Source organism: Triticum urartu, chromosome 1A (genome assembly GCF_056163025.1).
Source record: "Triticum urartu cultivar PI428250 chromosome 1A, HENAU_Tu73, whole genome shotgun sequence".
NCBI lineage: Eukaryota > Viridiplantae > Streptophyta > Magnoliopsida > Poales > Poaceae > Triticum > Triticum urartu.
Window position 1 is genome coordinate 386,430,667 of NC_141873.1, and position 20,061 is coordinate 386,450,727.

At 49.3% G+C, this 20,061-nt stretch overlaps 2 protein-coding genes, 1 non-coding gene and 1 pseudogene across 3 annotated transcripts; 1 reads left to right on the top strand and 3 right to left on the bottom strand.

Annotated features, from left to right (window-relative positions):
• Positions 1 to 960: 960 nt before the first annotated feature.
• Positions 961 to 1,887, bottom strand: LOC147991359 (uncharacterized; annotated as a pseudogene).
• An 8,242-nt stretch (positions 1,888 to 10,129) lies between these two features.
• Positions 10,130 to 12,836, bottom strand: LOC125513744 (peptide methionine sulfoxide reductase A4, chloroplastic). Its single transcript, XM_048678937.2, has 2 exons — positions 12,182 to 12,836; positions 10,130 to 10,651 (listed from the first exon to the last, which is right to left on the bottom strand). The coding sequence occupies exons 1-2, from the start codon at positions 12,713 to 12,715 to the stop codon at positions 10,400 to 10,402; spliced, it is 786 nt and encodes a 261-aa protein (XP_048534894.1). The 5' UTR covers positions 12,716 to 12,836; the 3' UTR covers positions 10,130 to 10,399.
• TRNAS-GCU (transfer RNA serine (anticodon GCU)) lies at positions 11,685 to 11,766 on the top strand. Its single transcript has one exon. It is a non-coding gene; the product is annotated as a tRNA-Ser (tRNA).
• Positions 12,837 to 14,088: 1,252 nt separating the features above from the next.
• LOC125513736 (Protein kinase superfamily protein) lies at positions 14,089 to 19,508 on the bottom strand. Its single transcript, XM_048678926.2, has 15 exons — positions 18,971 to 19,508; positions 18,814 to 18,878; positions 17,518 to 18,423; positions 17,281 to 17,347; positions 17,135 to 17,197; positions 16,915 to 16,978; positions 16,738 to 16,831; positions 16,562 to 16,645; positions 16,371 to 16,460; positions 16,231 to 16,258; positions 15,125 to 15,604; positions 14,974 to 15,035; positions 14,790 to 14,899; positions 14,620 to 14,707; positions 14,089 to 14,540 (listed from the first exon to the last, which is right to left on the bottom strand). The coding sequence occupies exons 1-15, from the start codon at positions 19,377 to 19,379 to the stop codon at positions 14,247 to 14,249; spliced, it is 2,904 nt and encodes a 967-aa protein (XP_048534883.1). The 5' UTR covers positions 19,380 to 19,508; the 3' UTR covers positions 14,089 to 14,246.
• Between the last annotated feature and the right edge of the window lie 553 nt (positions 19,509 to 20,061).

Here is a 20,061-nt window from a genome sequence, read left to right on the forward strand (position 1 = left end):
TAGACTCAATCCAATAAGATAACTTCAAAGGGAAAACTCAATTTATCACAAGAGAGTAGAGGGGGGGAACATCATAAGATCAACTATAATAGCAAAGCTCGCGATACATCAAGATCGTGTGAATCAAGAATACGAGAGAGAGAGAGAGAGAGAGATCAAACACATAGCTACTGGTACATACCCTCACCCCGAGGGTGAACTACTCCCTCCTCGTCATGGAGAGGGCCGGGATGATGAAGATGGCCACCGGAGAGGGATCTCCCCCCTCTGGCAGGGCGCCGGAACGGGTCTAGATTGGTTTTCAGTGGCTACAGAGGCTTGCAGTGGCGGAACTCCCGATCTAGGTTTCTTTCTGGAAGTTTGGGTATATATAAGAGGTGCTGGAGTCGAGAACAAGTCAGGGGGGTTGCCGAGGTGACCACGAGGTAGGGGGGCGCGCCCAGGGGGTAGGGTGCGCCCCCACCCTCCTGGGTGCCTCGGGACTCTTCTGGCCCATCTCCGGTACTCCGTGGGCTTCTTCTGGTCCAAAAATTATCTCCGTGAATTTTCAGGTCAATTGGACTCCGTTTGGTTTTCCTTTTCTGCAATACTCAAAAACAAGGAAAAAACAGAAACTGGCACTGGGTTCTAGGTTAATAGGTTAGTCCCAAAAATCATATAACATAGCATATAATTGCATATAAAACATCCTAGATGGATAATATAATAGCATGGAACAATAAAAAATTATAGATACGTTGGAGACGTATCAGTGTCGGCCGGGTCCAGGCGAAGTCCAGATCCACCGCATCCTCCTCCTCGTCGGCACTGGTCCGGGTCCTCCGGAACGCGGCACCCTCCGTGGACGCGGCGTCCGCCGCCGCCAGCGGCAGCGAGATTTTGGCGACCTGAGGCTCAAGAAAATAAACACACAAGAACCAAGTAGAGCCGCTCGGCCGTTCAAAACCAACGAAAGGAAACTCACCCAGGCACCACCGGGACGGTTGGCCTCACCGGCTTCGTCTGCGGGGCGCCACGCCTCCTCTTGGCGGGCGGCTTCGCTCCAGCAGTCGGGTTCGCCCGGCGCTTCACGGCCAGGGCTCGGGGCACGACGTCGTCGTTCCCGTGCGGCCGATTCGCCGCCATCGTCCCCCGGGACGACCCGGCACCCGCCGCGCCGCCTCCTCCACCCGGCGCCACTACATCAACAATTCGTGTCAGCGTCCCCCTCGTCGTTTCGCTCTCAGCGACTTAAGAATCATGGAAAATCAACTTACCTACACGATGTCTTGTGCCGGCATCGGCGGCCGCCTCCTCCTCACCACGAGCCGCGGGCTCCTCCGAGCCGGCCCGCACCACCTGCGTCGGCGCCCGGTTGTAAGGATGTCGGATGGCGTTCAGAAGCACCTCCCGTGATGCGTCAGGGCGAACAAGAAGATGAGCAGCAGCAAAGTATGAAGACCAGGGACTCACCACGGGTGTCTGGTTCACCTGGCTATACGAAGGCTTGCCGAACTCCCAGTCGTCCTGCAACCCGGCCTTAGAGATGTCGTTGACCCGGCGCGTGACCTGGTCCGCCGCCAGCCGCAAGTTCGACATGCGGTTCGGGTCCTGGAGCCCAGTCATCTGACCGATGAGGTGGCTGCGCTGCTGCAGCAACAGCACCCGGCACCTGATGAAGGCAGTGATGAGGTCGGTGCCGGTGAGCCCCTCCCGCTCCTTCATCTCCGACACCCGCTCGCACAGATTCAGCACCTCCTGTGACGGGTGCTTGGGGTAGTAACCCTAGTTCTGCTTCGCTCGCGGTGGCGCGTCGACGAAGGACGACAGGTTGATGCGGTCCGTGCCGAGGTTGCGGGCGTAGAAGAAAGAATTCTGCCACTTCTTGGCAGAATCCTCCAGCGGCATCTTGGGGCAGTCAGTGCCCGATCGCTTGGAGATGATGGCAGCCCCACACTCGGACATCTCCCCGGCCTGCGGCCCCTGCTGCTTCAAGGAGAATAAGCATACCCAGAGATCGATCGAAGGCTCGACCCCCAGGTGCCCCTCGCAGAGGGTGACAAAGCCCGAAAGCTGCATGATGGCGCCCGCGCCAAGGTGATGGGGTTGGAGCCCGAAGAACTCCAGGAAGCCGCGGAAGAAGGCGCTCGCAGGAAGACTGAACCCGCGCTTGAAGTTCGGGTAGAAGACCACGCGCTCCGTGCCTTCGGGCCGCGGCTCCCGCTCGCCCTACGACAGGCGCACGGCGACCTCCGTCTCCCCCGGCAAGCGCCAGGTGGTGCGGAGATAGGCGGTGTCGTCCAAGGTGATGGTCGAGCCCATCCATGAGCCCGACGGAAGAGCCATCGACGAAGACGAAGAAGAGAAAGGAAGAAGAACGACGATGAGGCTCTACTCGAAGCAGCGGGCGTCATAAGAAGCAGAGGAAGGATGAAGAGGCAGGGGGCGCGAGCGAGAATGATTCCCGCCCCCTCCCCCCGATTTATAACCCACGGTTCGAATGTGGGGAAGTGGGATCGTTTGCGCTCGCCCCTCCCACTTCCCCGCAATAACTGTGCACGTATGCGCGCAGTAACTGCATCAAGAATGGCAACCGACTCGCGAACGCCGCAATAAATCTGCGCGCGTGGGCTGAGGGCACGCGGCGGCGGGCCCCAGCGCGTTGTCCCATCCTATCACGCGCGTGGCCTTTCAGGCCCCTCCGGCTCCCAGGCGCCACGTGGCGCCCGCGCGAGGCCCAAAAGATTGCCTCAAGATTCGACGGACTCTTTGGTTTCCCGCCCCTGCCGGGATGCCGCGATCCGGCTTCCGGAAGTCGGCACACAGTGGGTATTGCCGGACCCGGCGGTCGCAAAATTCACCTCCTCAGGGGGGACTGTGAAGGCCCTCCCACTTGAAGACGGCAGGCCTTCACAACTTCGGGGACTACTGTCGGGGGGATGAACCCCAGGCAGGCAACGGAACCCGGATCCTTTTCAAAAACAACGGGGCCAGCAACGCCCCTCAAGCCGGCTCGCGCTTGGCCGGGTCGCTCGACCCGACCAAAGCCCCTCAACCCGGCCAAATTCCTCAACCCGGCCCCAACGGCCGGCGCAAGGCAGCCGAGCCCGGCGCACCAAGACTTCTTCAACAAGCCAGCTCCCCCTTGGCGTGTTCCCCAACCCGGTCGCGGGTCAGCTCCCGTCCCATCCCAGCCGTACGATGGGACGAGTCTTCATTCAGAGATGAGCAAGGCAACAATGCCCCTCCCACGTATCTGGTCAGTCGGGGCGTGGAAACAGTGCCCCACCTACCCGCTGACCAGGGTTGGCGTGGCTACAGTGCACCCGTCGTCACTGTTGATGCTAGCAAGCGGTGACCTGACGGAGTGCCACTTTAGAGGACTCAACCCGGCCACTCCCTGACGATCGACAAGACGGCAAATAGTGCCCCTACACCCGGCGGGTCCCATGGCCGGAGAATCCGGCGAGCCCTGACACCCGGTGGGTCCCAGCGTCGGCTTCCCGGACGATGACAACCCGGCCCCAAGGCCTTGTAACATTACCATTGTACCCCTGGGGGTTGACCTATAAAACCCCCCAGGAGCCCTCATGCAATAGGGACACACTCTAGCACAAAAGCCACCAAACTAGCCACACATACACACCAGGAGAGGGAGCAGCCTAAGCCTTGGCCTGCCTTCCTTCCTCCTCCATACACCTCTAAGAGCAACTCTGTACTGTTACGTATAAACCACACTCGGCAGGACTAGGGGTGTTATCTCTCCGGAGAGCCCCGAACCTGGGTATGTCTTTCGTCCCGCGCTCGCTCATGCCGACCTCGCCTTTGGAGCCCACCAGTGCCCTCAAGCCTCCTCCTCTCTTCTGCCATCCCTTGGCATCTGCCGTGCGCCCACCATGTAACGCCCTCGATGCGGCTATATCTCCCACGTGTCGAAGCACGACTTAGAGGCATAACCGCATTGAAAGCAATGTCGCAAGTGAGGTAATCTTCACACAACCCATGTAATACATAAGGGAAAGAGATACATAGTTGGCTTACAATCGCCACTTCATACAATACATGAATATAACATTACATCAGCCAGATACACACAAGGTCCGACTACGGAACCCAAAATAAAAGAAGACTACCCCAAATGCTACACAGATCCCCGATCGTCCCAACTGGGCTCCACTACTGATCAACTGAAACGAAACAACACAATGAACGAGATCTTCATCGAGCTCCTCCTTGAGTTCGGTTGCGTCACCTGCACGGTATCATCGGCACCTGCAAACTGGTTTCGGAAGTATCTGTGAGTCACGGGGACTCAGCAGTCTCACACCCTCGTGATCAAGACTATTTAAGCTTATAGGTAGGGTAAAAGGTATGAGGTGGAGCTGCAGCAAGCGACTAGCATATATGGTGGCTAACATACGCAAATGAGAGCGAGAAGAGAAGGCAAAAGCATGGTCGAACAACTATGATCAAGAAGTGATCCTAGAACAACCTACATCAAGCATTACTCCAACACCGTGTTCACTTCCCGGACTCCGCCGGGAAGAGACCATCACGGTTACACACGTAGTTGATGCATTTTAATTAAGTTGAGTTTCAGGTAATCTACAACCGGACATTAACAAATTCCCATCTGCCCATAACCGCGGGCATGGCTTTCGAAAGTTCAATCCCTGCAAGGGTGTCCCAACTTAGCCCATCACAAGCTCTCACGGTCAATGAAGGATATTCCTTCTCCCAAGACAATCCGATCAGACTCGGCATCCCGGTTACAAGACATCCTCGACAATGGTAAAACAAGTCCAGCAAAGGCGCCCGAATGTGCCGAAAAATCCCGATATGAGCTGCACATATCTCGTTCTCAGGGCACACTCAGATGACACTAGCTACGAGTAAAACCAACCCTCAAGTTTCCCCGAGGTGGCCCCGCAGGCAGCTCAGTTCGGACCAACACTCAGATGAGCACTGGCCCAGGGGGGTTAAAATAAGATGACCCTCGGGAGCGCGACTCCCAAGGGAAAAGTAGGTGGTGGTGAGGCAAATGGTAAAACCAAGGTTGGGCCTTGCTGGAGGAGTTTTATTCAAAGCGAACTGTCAAGGGGTTCCCACTATAACCCAACCGTGTAAGGAACGTAAAATCCGGGAACATAATACCGATATGACGGAAACTAGGGCGGCAAGAGTGGAACAAAACACCAGGCATAAGGCCGAGCCTTCCACCCTTTACCAAGTATATAGATGCATTAATTAAATAAGAGATATTGTGATATCCCAACAAATGTATCCATGTTCCAACAAGGAACAAACTCCAATCTTCACCTGCAACTAACAACGCTATAAGAGGGGCTGAGCAAAGCGGTAACATAGCCAAACAACGGTTTGCTAGGACAAGGTGGGTTAGAGGCTTGGCTTAACAATATGGGAGGCATGATAGCAAGTGTAGGTATCGCAGCATAGGCATAGCAAAAGAGCGAGCAAGTAGTAAGCAAAGATAGAAGTGATTTCGAGGGTATGACCATCTTGCCTGCAAAGTTCTCCGAGAAGACGAAAGCTTGATCCTCGTAAACGTACTCAACAGGTCCTCGAACGCGAACTCGTCTCCCGGCTCTACCCAAAGCAAGACAACAAGCAAAACGGAGCGCAATCAACCATGTGCAAAGCTCAAACAACATGATGCAAACATGGTATGATATGCGGGATGCGATATGTGATGCATATGCATGATTTGGGAAAGGAATGATTGAACCTGGCCTAAACATGTAAATCCAAGAGTGCCACTAGAAAGGGGGGTTGATTTCGGTCGAAATCGATATAAAGATCGCCGGAATCGGATGCACGGTTTGGAAATGGCAAGCAAAACAAATATGGTACCGGTCTGCGATTAACAGCAAGTAGCCTTCTAAATGCATCAAGAACAACATGCTACAGCACTCCAACATGACAACAAAATACATGGCAGGGATCCACTCAAGATGCTTGACAAAAAAGAACACTGATCTACGGCTAATTCACTCAATAACAGGTTCAAACAAGCATGACAAAAGTGCAAAAGATAACAGGTTTCAGACTTGTGAAATTAACAGCATGTCAGGAATTTATCATCAGGAAGCAATGTTTAGAGCACGATAACTACATGCTACAGGAACATATCATGGCAAAGCAAGGCATGGCATGAAGCTACTCAGAGCATACAACAAAAGTCCCTTACTGTCCATGAGCCAAAAGGGATCAGAAAATACAATTGTAACCACGTGAACATAGCAATTGCATAACCAGATTCAGACTTAGTGAAAAACTGGAACATGGCAAAACAGACATCAAGTAGGCATGTTAACAAGCTCGATGCACTCACTACGAGGCATTGCATGACAAACTAAGCATACACCCAGCAAATAGACATGGCATAGAAGCTAGACATGGCAAGAACAACAACATAGTATGCATGGATCAACAACAACAAGCTCGGCAAAATTGCTAAACATGTTAACAATCTGCCAGGAACATTTTATAGCAAAAGTAGAGCTCGATTGACTCAAGCTAGGGTGCTCCATAATTACAAACAAAGACATGGATGGATAGAGCACAACACTATCTACAAAACATCCTTACTAATCATGCTCAAAAGAGGCACGGATCACTCGGAAACAACATGAACACATGGCATAAAATAATAACAGGGCAATGACTTAGAATATTTCTAAGTCCCTGAAATCAGCATCATTGAGTAAGCTACTTTGCATGCTTGTGCTAGTCACCACAAAGATCACAAAAATACATGGCATACACCCCTGTAAAGATGGCATGGCATACTTCAAAACACATGCAGAGCTCAGGATCATAGCACGCACACATTAATCATGGCAAAAATGACAAAAGTGCAATTGCTGAAACAGATCTGAAACTATCATCACATAGCCCTGTTCCAATAGCATTTCGGTCATCAAGATGAGCTCAAAAGAAAATGATGCAATGAGATGAAATGAAGTACTCGTCGAGGCGAACATTTTGATATGCTGCACGCCCAAAACGGAGCCATGGATGGTGAGTTATGATGCGTCAAAGTATGCAAAATAATACTAGGGAGAGGGGGAAAAGTCAACCCCGAGATTAGGGTTTTCCAGATCTGGATCGGCCGTGGCACTGTAGTAGGCGCGCTTCCCGAGGTGCTCCGACGAGAGGTCGCGGCTCCGGCGAGCAGGGGCTTGCTCCGGCGAGGGGGAGGTGAGGAGGAGGCCGGGGAGGACGCAGGTGACGAGGGAGGAGGCCGGAGAGGAGCTCCGGTGGCCGGACGACGAGGTTTCTGCGGCGGTGCGCGGGCGGCACGAGGCCCACGGCGGCGGAGTGCACCAGCGAGGAGCTTGGGCGAGCGGGAGGCGGCGGCGTAGCTCCGGCGGAGGACGCGCGGGCGGCGCGGCGCAGAATCCGGCGGGCGCGGGCGTGGGCGGGCGACGGCGGTGAGATGGGCTCGCGCGGGCCCGAACTGGGTCCCGCGGGCCGGCGACGGGGCTGAGGAGAGAGAAGGCGGCGGCGGACAGATGGCGGTCTCCGATTCGCCCGGGGCGGCGGCGCGATCTCGTCCGTCCGGGACGGACATGTCCGGCGGGCGAGAGGGGAAAAGGATTAGGGTTCATCCGCGAATTTCGGGAGGGGAGCACATATTTATAGGTAGAGGAAACTAGGAGAGTCCAAATGAGGTGCGGTTTGCGGCCACGCGATCGTGATCGAACGGCCTAGGTGATGGAGGAGGTTTAGGTGGGTTTTGGGCCACTTTGGAGGGAGTGTTGGGCTGCAACACACACGAGGCCTTTTCGGTCCCTTGGTTAACCGTTGGAGTATCAAACGAAGTCCAAATGGTACGAAACTTGACAGGCGGTCTACCGGTAGTGAACCAAGGCCGCATGACAAGTCTCGGTCCAATCCAAAAATGTTTAACACCCGCACACGAAAAGAGGTAGAAAGGGACACCGGGTGACATAGGAGCGCCGGATTGCAAAATGGACAACGGGGAAAATGCTCGGATGCATGAGACGAACACGTATGCAAATGAAATGCACATGATGACATGATATGCAATGCATGACATGCAAGCACATGACAAGGCAACAACAGCGAATAACTGGAAGACACGTGGCACATCGGTCTCGGGGCGTCACACACCACGACAGAGCCAATATGAGTATCCAAGTGTGTCTCGTTCATTGATCGGAGATGTGTCTCGGTCATGTCTACATAGTTCTCGAACCCGTAGGGTCCGCACGCTTAACGTTCCATGACGATATGTATTATGAGTTATGTGATTTGATGTACCGAAAGTTGTTCGGAGTCCCAGATGTGATCACGGACATGACGAGGAGTCTCGAAATGGTCGAGACATGAAGATTCATATATTGGAAGGCTACATTCGGACACCGGAATGGTTCGGGACGTTTCGGATAAGTTTCGGAATACCGGGGGTTACCGGAACCCCCTCCGGGAAGTTATTGGGCCTCATGGGCCTAATGGTGGAAGAGAGGAGGCATGCCAAGGTGTGAGCTGGTGAAGTTTACTTTGCTTTTTTTTTGGGGGGGGGGGGGGGATTCTATATAACTTCATGTACATCCTTATTAAAGTCTTAATCATTTCTTTGAAATTACCTTGGTTCTTGGAATCCTCAGATTCATCATTTCATCTAAAGGGACATGCTTGGAACATTAACACATTGTGTATTAAGAAATTCTAATGTTTGAAATTAAATAATTCTTGCTTACATCAATGGAAGTATTTAGCCTTAGTCTTGCATCAAGAACCATCTTCTTAGTTTGCTTTTTAATCACCTAGCCAACATGATTCATTCTATTTTTCAAGTTTTCAAAACACCGAGCTGCAAAATTGTGAGCCAATTTGGGAGTAGTGCCCATATGTGTGAGGAAAGCACATTCTTTTCCATTGTTAACCTTCTTCCACTTATCAAATACTTTGACCATGGATGTGTGTGAACCACACTTTCTAATTGGCTTCTTCAAAAAGAGAAAACAAGGCAAGCAATAGGCACAATTTGTTAGGGGTGAATATTCCAACCAGAAAAAGTTTGTGAAGCAATCACTATGGAATAGCCGAGAACCAGCCCCTGTCCCAGTAAAGTTATACTCATGTGGTTGTAAGGCCGGTTGATAAGACCATTTAGTCGATATATAAAAACACCTAGCAGCACCATGCTCATCAGGAGGAAGTTGCCAAATTTGAAGACGTCTCCCAGGCTCTCGGTCATAACCTGTAGTTAAAATTGTAGCTTGTTCCGTCTCTCGCATGGGAACATCATGATCAGTTTGAGCATTACCTTCAATACGATTAGGCTGGTTTTGTTCGCTAGGTTGCACATCGTTTGCAGTAGAATCAATGTTCCGATAGTTGAGAGCTTGAACCAACTGGTTTGCAAAATTTATGAATGGATTCTCTCTTCCACTTCATGCCTACACAAGCACGAATAAATAATTGGAAATGTTATAAGTGATGATTAACACCTATAGTTTGTATGATTATACTTCTATAATTTTTAAAGGCATGTACTAATCTATGTGAAAATAAATTACCTTTTCCCCTTGTGTTGTTGCCGCTCATCAAATGTGTCCTTGGATCGGCACCTGCCTGCCTCGGCATTCCCTTCCCAACTTACCTTCTCCACTTCTGATCTTGGAGGCTGAAGCCTGGAGTCCTGGAGCGATATGATCTCTGCTGCCTGCGGAGATGAGGAGGCGAACGAACTGTCATATGTCGTAGAGATTAGCGATCCGATATGTGCGTCAGAGTGTGGCTACCTGTGGTGCATGGCAGGGGCTCCTCCGCTTGTGAAGTAAAAAACTAGTATAAGATAACTGTGTAGTGTTCGGGCGTACACATGACTAGTTGGATAGGGTTTGGGCATTGCCAAAAATATGCCCATGCCCTAACCATGCGGATCGAATCGAGTACCCATGGTAATATTGTCATCCTTCAGTTATGAACAAACTGCGTTGTAACTACTTCCTCGTCTTGAATTACTTGTCGCGGGAATTGTTGTATCTAGGCATATTTTTAGTTCTAAATACATCCATTTCTATCTATTTCACCCATCTATGTGACAAGTAATTTGAGACAGAGGGTCTAACCAGGCCTGCTAACTCTGATAACACCATTTTTGTAATTAAAATGAACTTTATTACTCAGGCCATAATTTATCCTAAGTACGATGGCAATTCAACACTAAATTACAATGGTAATTCAACACTAATAAGGTATAATGGTAATAACTTTCTTCTCTCTTACAATCCTTGCATTTAGGTAACAGCACAAGCTAGGAAAACTGTAGTGAAATTCAGCTGACATCCACCATTATTCAGGCAGCGTTCTCGACTATAACATTGCTGCTTGTGTGCTTCCATGCTGGTCAGGTCACCAGGCTCGTTCATCCGTAGCAGCGGATGGGGTCGTTGCAGCCCTTCTCCGTGGACTGTTTGAAGCCAAAGCGACCGCCCTTCGCAAGGTACTGCTGGTGGTACTCCTCCGCCCTGTAGAACCTCTTCGCGGGGAGGATCTCAGTGACTATCTTCCGGTTCTGAACCTTCTGCTGCTTCTCCATAGACTCGAGCGCCGCCTTCTCCTGCTCCGATGTGTAGTAGTAGATCCCTGACCTGTACTGGGTTCCGACATCGCCCCCCTGCGTGCACATATTTCAGAAATGTATGTGATCAGAAACACAAGGAGTAATGAACATTTAAGAAAAGGAACTGATGTGTTGCCGTTTGTCGGAAACAGGGCCTCTTTGATTAGTAGAATTCCAAAAATGCAGGAATTGAAAAAACATACGATCGTAATGTCATGCCCATTTGAATCCTACATGATTTTAGTTGTTTGATAGCATCACAGTAAGAACAAAGGACTCTTACCAAGAGGTTTGTGAGTGGATGCTAAATTTCCTATGGAATGTAGTTCAAAGGAATTCTTAGGAAAAATTCCTGGGATTCAAACCTATGAATCAAACCACCAACGTAGGAAAAATCCTAAGGATTCCAATCCTCTAAATTTCCTAGGAAAATCCTTTGAACCAAAGAGGCCCCGAGAAATGGGCTTGTACAAATATGCATAAGCAAGTTCCATTGCTCGCAATCAAATGAGCTTGAGGATATTATTCAGAGATTCAAGTAAGTTCACATCAGAGGTTGAAAAGCTTCTGTAGTATAGTTCAAAAGGCTAAGAGCTAGTTTGAAATATCAGTTAACAAAGGGCACCAACAGGTATAATGACTGACCCCAACAGGTATAATGGATTCTGCAGCTGAGCCTTACGGCCAAGATTACCACCACTCTCATAACACTGATTAGCTTAACACAAAACTGCACAAATGCCAATATCGCTGCGGTACTAACCGCTGAAGAGTGTTTAGCTAGATAGTTCCTCTGAAAAAAAGTCAGGAACACTGCCGGTGGCCAGTGCTATGCCTATTCCGAGCAAAATGTAAAGGGAAGCAGCAGGTTTGCAGACCTCTATACACACAATCGCAGGATGTACACATCAAATGCCCAAGTGCTACTACTCTCGAGGCATGCTTAGCTCGCTGCCCGATTCACAGTTGTAGGCTGACACTCTGTATATAGGGTTGCCTAAATCCGTTAAGGGTCGGTAATGTTTGTACGGTGCATATTTAAGTTCACACCCTGCTGTGTAGAACCGACGACAGAAAGAACATAAGCGTCGCTTTGGCCGAGTGGTTAAGGCGTGTGCCTGCTAAGTACATGGGGTTTCCCCGCGAGAGTTCGAATCTCTCAGGCGACGATTTTTTTCCTCCTATTTTTGTTTGTCAATTTTGCAATAAATTGTTTCTGTCTAGAGAACTAATTAAGCAATTTTCCCAATAAATTCTCAAGATATTTTCTCAGTAATAAATTTGTAATGTCCAGAAAATTTTCCCCAATCCTGAAACTCCGTATCCACACACTCCAAGCCACAGAAAATTTTCCTCCTATTTTTGTTTGTCAATTTTGCAATAAATTGTTTCTGTCTAGAGAACTAATTAAGCAATTTTCCCAATAAATTCTCAAGATATTTTCTCAGTAATAAATTTGTAATGTCCAGAAAATTTTCCCCAATCCTGAAACTCCGTATCCACACACTCCAAGCCACAGAAAAGGAATCAAAAGCAAAATTGAGGGGATCAGCAATCAGGCTGTGTGGCCGAGTGGCGACGGACCTGGCGATTGGGCGTGGTCGGGTCGTGGCGCGCCCAGAAGGTGTCGAGGAGGTCGTCGTACTTGCAGGCGGCGGGGTCGTACTGGACGCGGACGACCTCGTTGTGGCCGGTGGCGCCGGTGCAGACGTCCTCGTAGGTGGGGTCATGAAAGGCGCCCTGGCTGTAGCCGACCTCGGTGCGGGTGACCCCGGGCACGCGCTGGAACACCAGCTCCACGCCCCAGAAGCAGCCGGCCCCGAACTGCGCGAACTCGCACCCGGGCGCCGGCTTGTCCTCGTCGGGCCCCTGCGCCAGCGCCGCCGACGCCTCCGACGCGCGCGGGCTTCCCCCGCCCCCCAGCCCCAGCTTCCCGAGCCAGCTCATCGCCGCGAACCCGCCGCCGGTGGTGGTGCCCCGCGGCGCGGTTTGGGGAGCGGGGGCGAGGAACCGACGGTGGTGGTGGGAGGTCGGACGGAGGGCGGCGCCGCCGAGGCGGGAGGCGAGGCGGAGCGGGGAGGAGGAGAGGGAGGCGGGTGAGGTGAGGAGGGGAGGCATCGGGGCTTTCTCCTTGCCTTTGCCTTTTGTGGCGGCGTGGCCCAGATGCTTCGTCGGCTCAGTCAGTCCCGGTTGCGTTTGCGTTGCGTCGCTTCGGCTGGTTGGTTGCTGCTCTTTTCTTTTCTCGACGTCCTCCCTCGCTGCCTTGTTGATGATGGAGTCCTGCTTGGCGGGCCGGGTTTGCGGGTTTCATCACCCGTTAAATCGTAAATCTTTTTTTTTTTTAGCGAATCAACCTGTAGTTGAGTTGGTTAGGTGAACAGTGGTATATATAACCCATCGGGGTTCAAATCCTGGTACTCGCATTATTCCTAGATTCATGTATATGAGCGCTTGTGTTTGTATTGATGCTCAAAAAAAAATCGTAAATCTTTTTTCTTTTTGCGGGTGCGTTAAATCGTAAATTGTACTCCCAGTTTTACTACCGCCTGTTTCAGAACAAACGAAAAATTCGCATAAACTGGCTCACTTCCACCACGATAAAGGGTGAATTTCACTGAACACGAAGCTGTAAAAGTCATCGTCGGGTTGCATCGCAACACATCACATCACATTTAGTAGTGACTTGTGCATCTCAACCTATTTCTCATTGTAACTTCCGGGCTCTGACGGTCTTCTTCTTTATTGAATGAAACCTAGTGCTCGCTACTGTTCGTCAAAAGCATCACATTCAGTCATAAAACAACACCCGGACAGCGATGAGTCCGATTTCCGTCACTGTCTACTGGGTATGAAATCTGCAGGCACCATGGATGATGAAAGAACAAAATCGCAGACGAGTGGCGAACCGTCGAGAGTTTGACCGGGTACGCGCAAGCAGTTTCGTCCGGGGCAAGGGTTTCTTGTGGATAAGGAGATGAGAGGATCATGCGATGCGGGTATGCGAAGGCGTTGTAGGACACGTAGTCACCGAGGAAACAGAGGCTGAAACCTGCAATCCTGTACACCGCCGCTGGTGGTGGATTGGATGGCAAGGCAAGACTTTCCTGTGATCAGATGAGGCTCCACGTATGCTGTGTTATGCCAGGCGAAAACAGTTGTGCTCTACCTATTTCTGAAGAAATTCTATCTGTTTGCATTTTTCTATTGAAGAACGAAACGACTTTTTTCTCATGCCGGAAGCACCGGTTGCATCTTTGAATCCTGTAACGACCACCGGTCAACAAAACCACACATTCTAAGCTCTTTGTTACTCCCTCTGTAACAAGCATACTACTTTTAATAACACGAGGAGTACCAGGCAGACCGAGAAAATGTGTTTCAAGCATGAAATTTTCGTTAAAACCTGCTAAATTTCCATAGTAACAAGAGGAACTCCATACGTAAATCAGAAAATAGAACTTTATAACAACCTTCTCAGCACACACGAACACTAGAGCATTAATTATTACATTCTTTAAGTACAGCATTTACAGCAGTAATAAACAGATAAACAAGCTATTGGCACACAGCCACACACGACACGTCAGTTGCCAGTTTCAGCTTAAGCTTACTCAGGTCAAAACAGGTCAAGTAAGGTTGGAAACGAGTGCTACAACTCGTTGGCGTTAACCATGGCATCTCGAGGCAAGCATGGAGAGCGAGAAGCTGATGCTGACCTACTCCTAAGCGCATTCTTCTTGAGGCTTTCACGGCACGGGGCCAAAAACTCATGCGACAGAGCGTCCTCTGACGTGATCCTGCACCTGGGGTTAACCGCCAGGCACTTGTCCACGAGATCGAACAGCGAGTCAGGGACCTGCTCCAGGAGCTCCGGCCTGCGGGCGTTGGCCATGCACCACTCCCTGAGATCCACCGACTGAAGCAATTTGACATCAAATAGCTCCTGGAAGACAAAGGCAGAATTACTGATTCAGTGATCAGTTCATAGGGTGTCAATGTGTCGATCAGTTGACTTTGCGTACCTCTGGGTACGAGGACTCGCAGTTGTGCAGTTTTGCTACTTCCCATAATTCTTCGTTGCCTCTGATCTTCGCTATTTCTTTCATGTTCCTGTTGTTCAACATATGCCACGAGGTTAGCGTGCTCTTTAACTCAGGGAAGCAAAGCTTTGAAAATGAGCCAGCTAACTCACTGTTCAGGATCTCCGCCGAAAGGTGCCTTGCCGATTATGAAGTACAGGAGTGTCACCCCAGCCGACCAGACATCAACTTTGCAACTCTGATGAGAAGATCTCAAAAGAACCTGAAGGAAAAAACAGCCATTCAATATGTGGCACCTCGAAGCCGAAAACCTCTCAGGTAGGAACTACATCAAACCTCTGGAGCTCGGAATCCTTTAGTTCCAACACATGGACCTTCTCTTCGCTGCTTTCCATTTCCTGCAAGAACCAATTAGTTAGATCACTCAACACCTGAGGTCACTGGATTCAATGCACGAGGTCTAACACTGTTCAATGGAAAAGCATACCTTTGCTGTTAATCGTCCCAGAACCGGGAACAGCATTACCATCACAACGCAGGGGCATTGGAGTGAGTACAAATAACTTCCGATCCACACTACCCACAGGAGCAGCAACCCTCTTCCTTTGGGAAACTGGAGCTGCCGGTATATTTTGTTTGGGACTGTCCATTGCCTCCTGCAAGAAGCTCATTAATTCCTTCCTCCCTCTGTAAGGCATTGGCTGCTTTAACCTGTCTAATGGTGTTTTCGCGCTTGTAGGATCCTTGGCCGAGGTTACACCAGATCCATCAGCAGGTTGGCTACCATGCCTACTTTTATTGTCAATCCTAGGATCACTGCCCACAGGGATTTTATTTGATCTTTTCCTCTTGGGCCCAAGAGGTTGTTTTGATTCGGCTGCTGCTTCTTTGGCATGAATCACTAGAGAAGATTTCAACGAAGATTGAGATGCGGTATCCTTCCCACATGACATTGTCTCAGATTTACCTGATCAACAAAAGTCATATCTCAGTCTGCAGTCACGCACGAGATATAACAATTTAAACAACTACAAATTCATTGAATAAGAATTCATGTAATCCTACCTAGGTAACAAAAACTTCTAATGAATCAGAGACTGACACCACTACACTGACTTATTCATTGTTGAATCTTTTTGTTGGCTCTGTTTCATAGTGATTTCTAACAACGATTAGCAAAGGTGGCATGGAGCGGACCATGGTGAAAAACTTCTCATGACACCTTTCAAACTAATATTTTTTAAGTAGCTTTTCACTCAGGTATCTTGTGCCATCATTTGGTTGCTCAAGCTAATGACTTTTCAGAACCATTGCCAGGAGAATGCTTTTACAAAAATACAGTGACGCGGCTTAATGGTTCTAATTTTGGACAAGTACTGAAGATGTTTGTGTTTCATTTGATTCAAATCTTTTTACGACAAACAAGTATATCCCAAAGTGAAAAAGGCTCAAAGCGCTGTAGCATGGAGGAAAATGTTGTTAGATATAAATACATTTGGTGTGGAGAATCCTAAATAGGGATGAGCAAAAACAATCAATGGTTTAAGTACAGCACAAAATAAACAGTAACTCAATATTAGAAGGTGAACTTACTGTTTTTCAAGAACTTATGGTGAACATCCTGCAGGGGGGGGGGGGGGGGGGGGGGGGGTCACAATAGCAAAAATGGCATTAGCATCTACTGCAGGAAAGAAGCATCAAAGAAAACGAGGGCAAGCAATACATGCACTAACACTTGCTAAGTTGAAGTCAACAAGATAACCCTTTGTCTGGTCACGAGAGAAGAGGAAGTTTCCAGGTTTCACATCTCTATGCACTATTCCCTGGGAGCAGAAATATCAGGTACTCAGGATTAGCTGGGGGTTAATCCTAGCGGCACGCAGAACTCAACAGTTAATGAAGGTAACATGCAATCAAACCGAACCTGCTTATGCAAGCTTGAAAGAGCTTTGAACAGACAATACCCATACCACTGCAACTCAAAGACATTTATTTCTCTTTTGAGAATCTGCAAAGATAAGAGAAAATACTTAACAAAATATGAATAGATATCGAAGGTTGGTAGGACAAATAACATTCATAGCCACCAATTTTTTTAACCTCTGGTCTGTCATGCTTAACATGTTCTAGAATAAAGCAGTCTAGTTCACCACTCCTAAAACAGCCTTCGTATCTAATCACAAAACTCTTGCCTCTGCAGAAGAAAAACACGGTAAATCTGCTGTGTTTATTTTGGGGACAAGATAAGGAATTTAGGGCAGCAGCATTTTTTAGTACCCAAATCGTTCCAACATCTTTCGTTCATTGTCAACATGATGTGAATGAGCTTTCTCACGAGGACCTGGCAGTAGAAACATACAAGTTAATTCCCTTTCTCATACAAAAACATCACAGAAAAAATATAGAAACATGAATGAACTATCAAAACTACAGCCAATACATTTAACGAACTTTGTATACAAATATGGACATATGACAAGTGGACTGATGTTCGCACATTTTATGGCAAATACTTTTCCATCTTCGCTTCTCCGAGCCCTATAAACGATCCCATAACCTCCTGAGCAAATAAACAATATGACATATTAGTCAACATTCAGCAAAACTATCCCAGTTCGAACAGAAATGTATAGGGCCTCTCACCTGACCCTTCCTCCTCTTCCACGACAAAATTCTTGAAGCTAGGCAGTGGTTTTGGCTCTGCATGGCCCTGCAACACAATAGATCGACATAACTTAAAAATCAGATGAATAGAACAAGACTTATGCTATTTACAGCTATAAAAAATTACTAATGCATTCAACCCTAAGAATATAGAAAGGAGGCAAGGAGCTAAAAAATAGTAACTGCAATGTCAACATAATGCAAGACAAAAATAACCTTTTGAGCATTTTCTGCAAGTTGATCCTTATCTTCTTTGGGCAGGGCATCATTTTTCTTGCGCTTCTCCCGTTGCTTCACCATCTTTCTGTCTTGCTCCTTCTTCGGAAAAATGGTACCCACTTTCTTATGTAGCTGCTCTCTGTCCTTTAGGTATGTGCTATCGATATTTTCAGCAACAACGTTCAACTTTCCATTGTTGATACAATCATGGCTCCTCGCTTCTAGCGGCAATGCTGCCGGGTCAACTTTTGTGCCCAGAGATAGTTGTTGACATGAGCTTTTGTTCATTTCATGAATCGGTTCCTGTAGTAGAGGTTCTGCTTTGGTGCATGTAGCAGACTGGAAAACACCAGTATTAGCATCCTGACCACAAGATGGGATCTCCTCACCCTGTCCAGCATTTGGGCTGTCATTTTGTACAGCTGCTTGGTCAGGCATCACACTGTTTCTTACTATACTGTCTACTAACTGTGTATCACAATTGAGAGATGGACTGCATGGTCTTGTGTGAAAAAGATTTAGATCCTCATCAAGCCAAATTTTTGTATCTCCAACTAAAGGCACCTCCACTATCATAGGAAGGGGACTGGACTTCTTTTCCAGATCCTCACTATCCTCTACTCGGCAATTGTAATATGAAAGTGCTCCTTCCATTTCACCAATCCTACTAATGTCATTAACTGCTGCATGGATGTTCTCTGATTTCTCAGCACAGAGGGAAGGAATATCACTAAATGGACGAACGGACAACTCCTTCCATGTCAGTGTAGATGTCATGTCCCCAAGAAGATTGTCGTTGCTGACTCCAAGAGACTGATTAAGTTTAGGTTGAAGACAAGGTGTACCAATTTTAGCAATGTTGGAAACTAGAGGAAGCCTATCTTGCATAACCTCCAGGTGTACCTGACCAAGATATGACAACAAACAGGAGTAAAATAAAAGCTATTGTATGTCACTGCTATGGATTGCAAAAGCTTAAATGCATAGCACGCCAAAAAATGCATAAGAAACTTTACATTTGCCTGTGATAAGCAACCCCCCCCCCCCAACACACACTCACAGTGCAGCCGTGCAGTGCTGTCCATTGTGTAACAGTGAGGTTCTGTAAACTGTAGTGCTATTTTCCACAACTGAACTTCGCTCGGAATTCGGCACAAATTGATTTCAAATACCAGCTAAGCCAACTACATATGCAAGCAAAATGAAATGGGACATGGAGGTACTGCACTTCAGTATTTTCTTAACTCGGGTGATTCTTAGAAGAACATGAGCAGTGACGAAGAAAAATCGTACCTCTCCAGCAGCAACTGAGGAACAACTTGGCACAATCGGCAGCTGCTGCTCGAGTTCTACCAAATCTGCACAAAATTGGCCCAGACGGAGGTCAGCAACATTGACCAGTAGCTCTAGAGAAACCATCGCCCGGTACAAAGCTGCAAGCAGGACCAACCTGCATCGGCCTCCATCAGGAGGCGCCTCTTCACGCCGAAGCGATCCGCGTCGGGAGCCTTCCGCTTGCGCTCATACCTAATCGGCATCTCCGCGCACCAGCTCCTCAAGTCGGAGGGCCTCAGCCTCACCTTCGGGACCGCCGGCACATCCCACCCCAGGAACCTCAGAAACGCCACGACGGCCGTTCCCGAAACAGTCACCGTGCCGCCGGAGGAGCTGAGCGGCGATCCGGGGGCGTGGCACAGCCGCTCGACGTGCTGCAGCGTCATGGCGCTCGCCGCCGACGTCGACGCCACGGCGGCGAGCTCGGCGGCGGCGGCGGGGCGGCCGATGCGGAGGAGCACGGTGAGGAGGTGCCACGCGAGCTCCGTGTCCCACGAGCCCGCGCTGGCGGCGGCGGGATCCATCGGATGGGAGGGGAGGCGCTCGGATCTGCGGCTCAAGGATCCGGAGGAGGAAGGCAAGGAATTCCCCGCAGGGTTTGGGTGGGAGGGAACCTGGCTTCGAATCCCGCGGTGGTAGTGAAGAGATGTGGGTGGTTTTTTTCCATTCGGTCCTCCGAGTTGCTGGTCTTTGCGGGACGGGTCCGGGCGGGAGGCGGGAAAATTTCGTTGGCGAGCGGAGTTTTGGGTAGCGGTGGATCTGGGCGCTGCCGATTCCCGCCTTTTTTTTCTCCCGTCTCGGGCCTGTAACTGCTACGGGCCACCCAGCAAGTGTACACAAAAATAGGAGCTCGTGTGTGCTCGTACACACACAGTCTCTTTTTGACTGTATATCAACACGCCAACGCAGCAAGTGTATTGACACGCTGGCGCACTTGGCCCAAAGTCTTCTCTTTTTTTGAGAAAAGTGGGCCAAGAAAATAGCATCTGGAAGATGGTAGATCGTGTGTTGGTTTCGTGGTTCATGAATGGCAGGTATGGTTTACTTCTCCGACGTGTTAGTCATGCGGTGGTGCTAGATCTGAACTTCAGTGACGCGTTTTGGGTGTTGCCCCAGTTCCATTCGTTCAATGGTAATGGCTTCGTCTTTGATGAGGCACCTTGAAGGTCTGCAAAGATACATAACGGAGTGAGGAGGTGATCCATT

Coding starts and splice junctions, on each gene's coding strand:
- LOC125513744 (XM_048678937.2), bottom strand. CDS start 12,715: ATGCCTCCCCTCCTCACCTCACCCGCCTCCCTCTCCTCCTCCCCGCTC. Junction 10,652..12,181: donor CGACCACGCCCAATCGCCAG/GTCCGTCGCCAC, acceptor ATGTGCACGCAG/GGGGGCGATGTCGGAACCCA.
- LOC125513736 (XM_048678926.2), bottom strand. CDS start 19,379: ATGGATCCCGCCGCCGCCAGCGCGGGCTCGTGGGACACGGAGCTCGCG. Junction 15,605..16,230: donor CCATAAGTTCTTGAAAAACA/GTAAGTTCACCT, acceptor TTTGTTGATCAG/GTAAATCTGAGACAATGTCA. Junction 15,036..15,124: donor TGGGACGATTAACAGCAAAG/GTATGCTTTTCC, acceptor TGGTTCTTGCAG/GAAATGGAAAGCAGCGAAGA.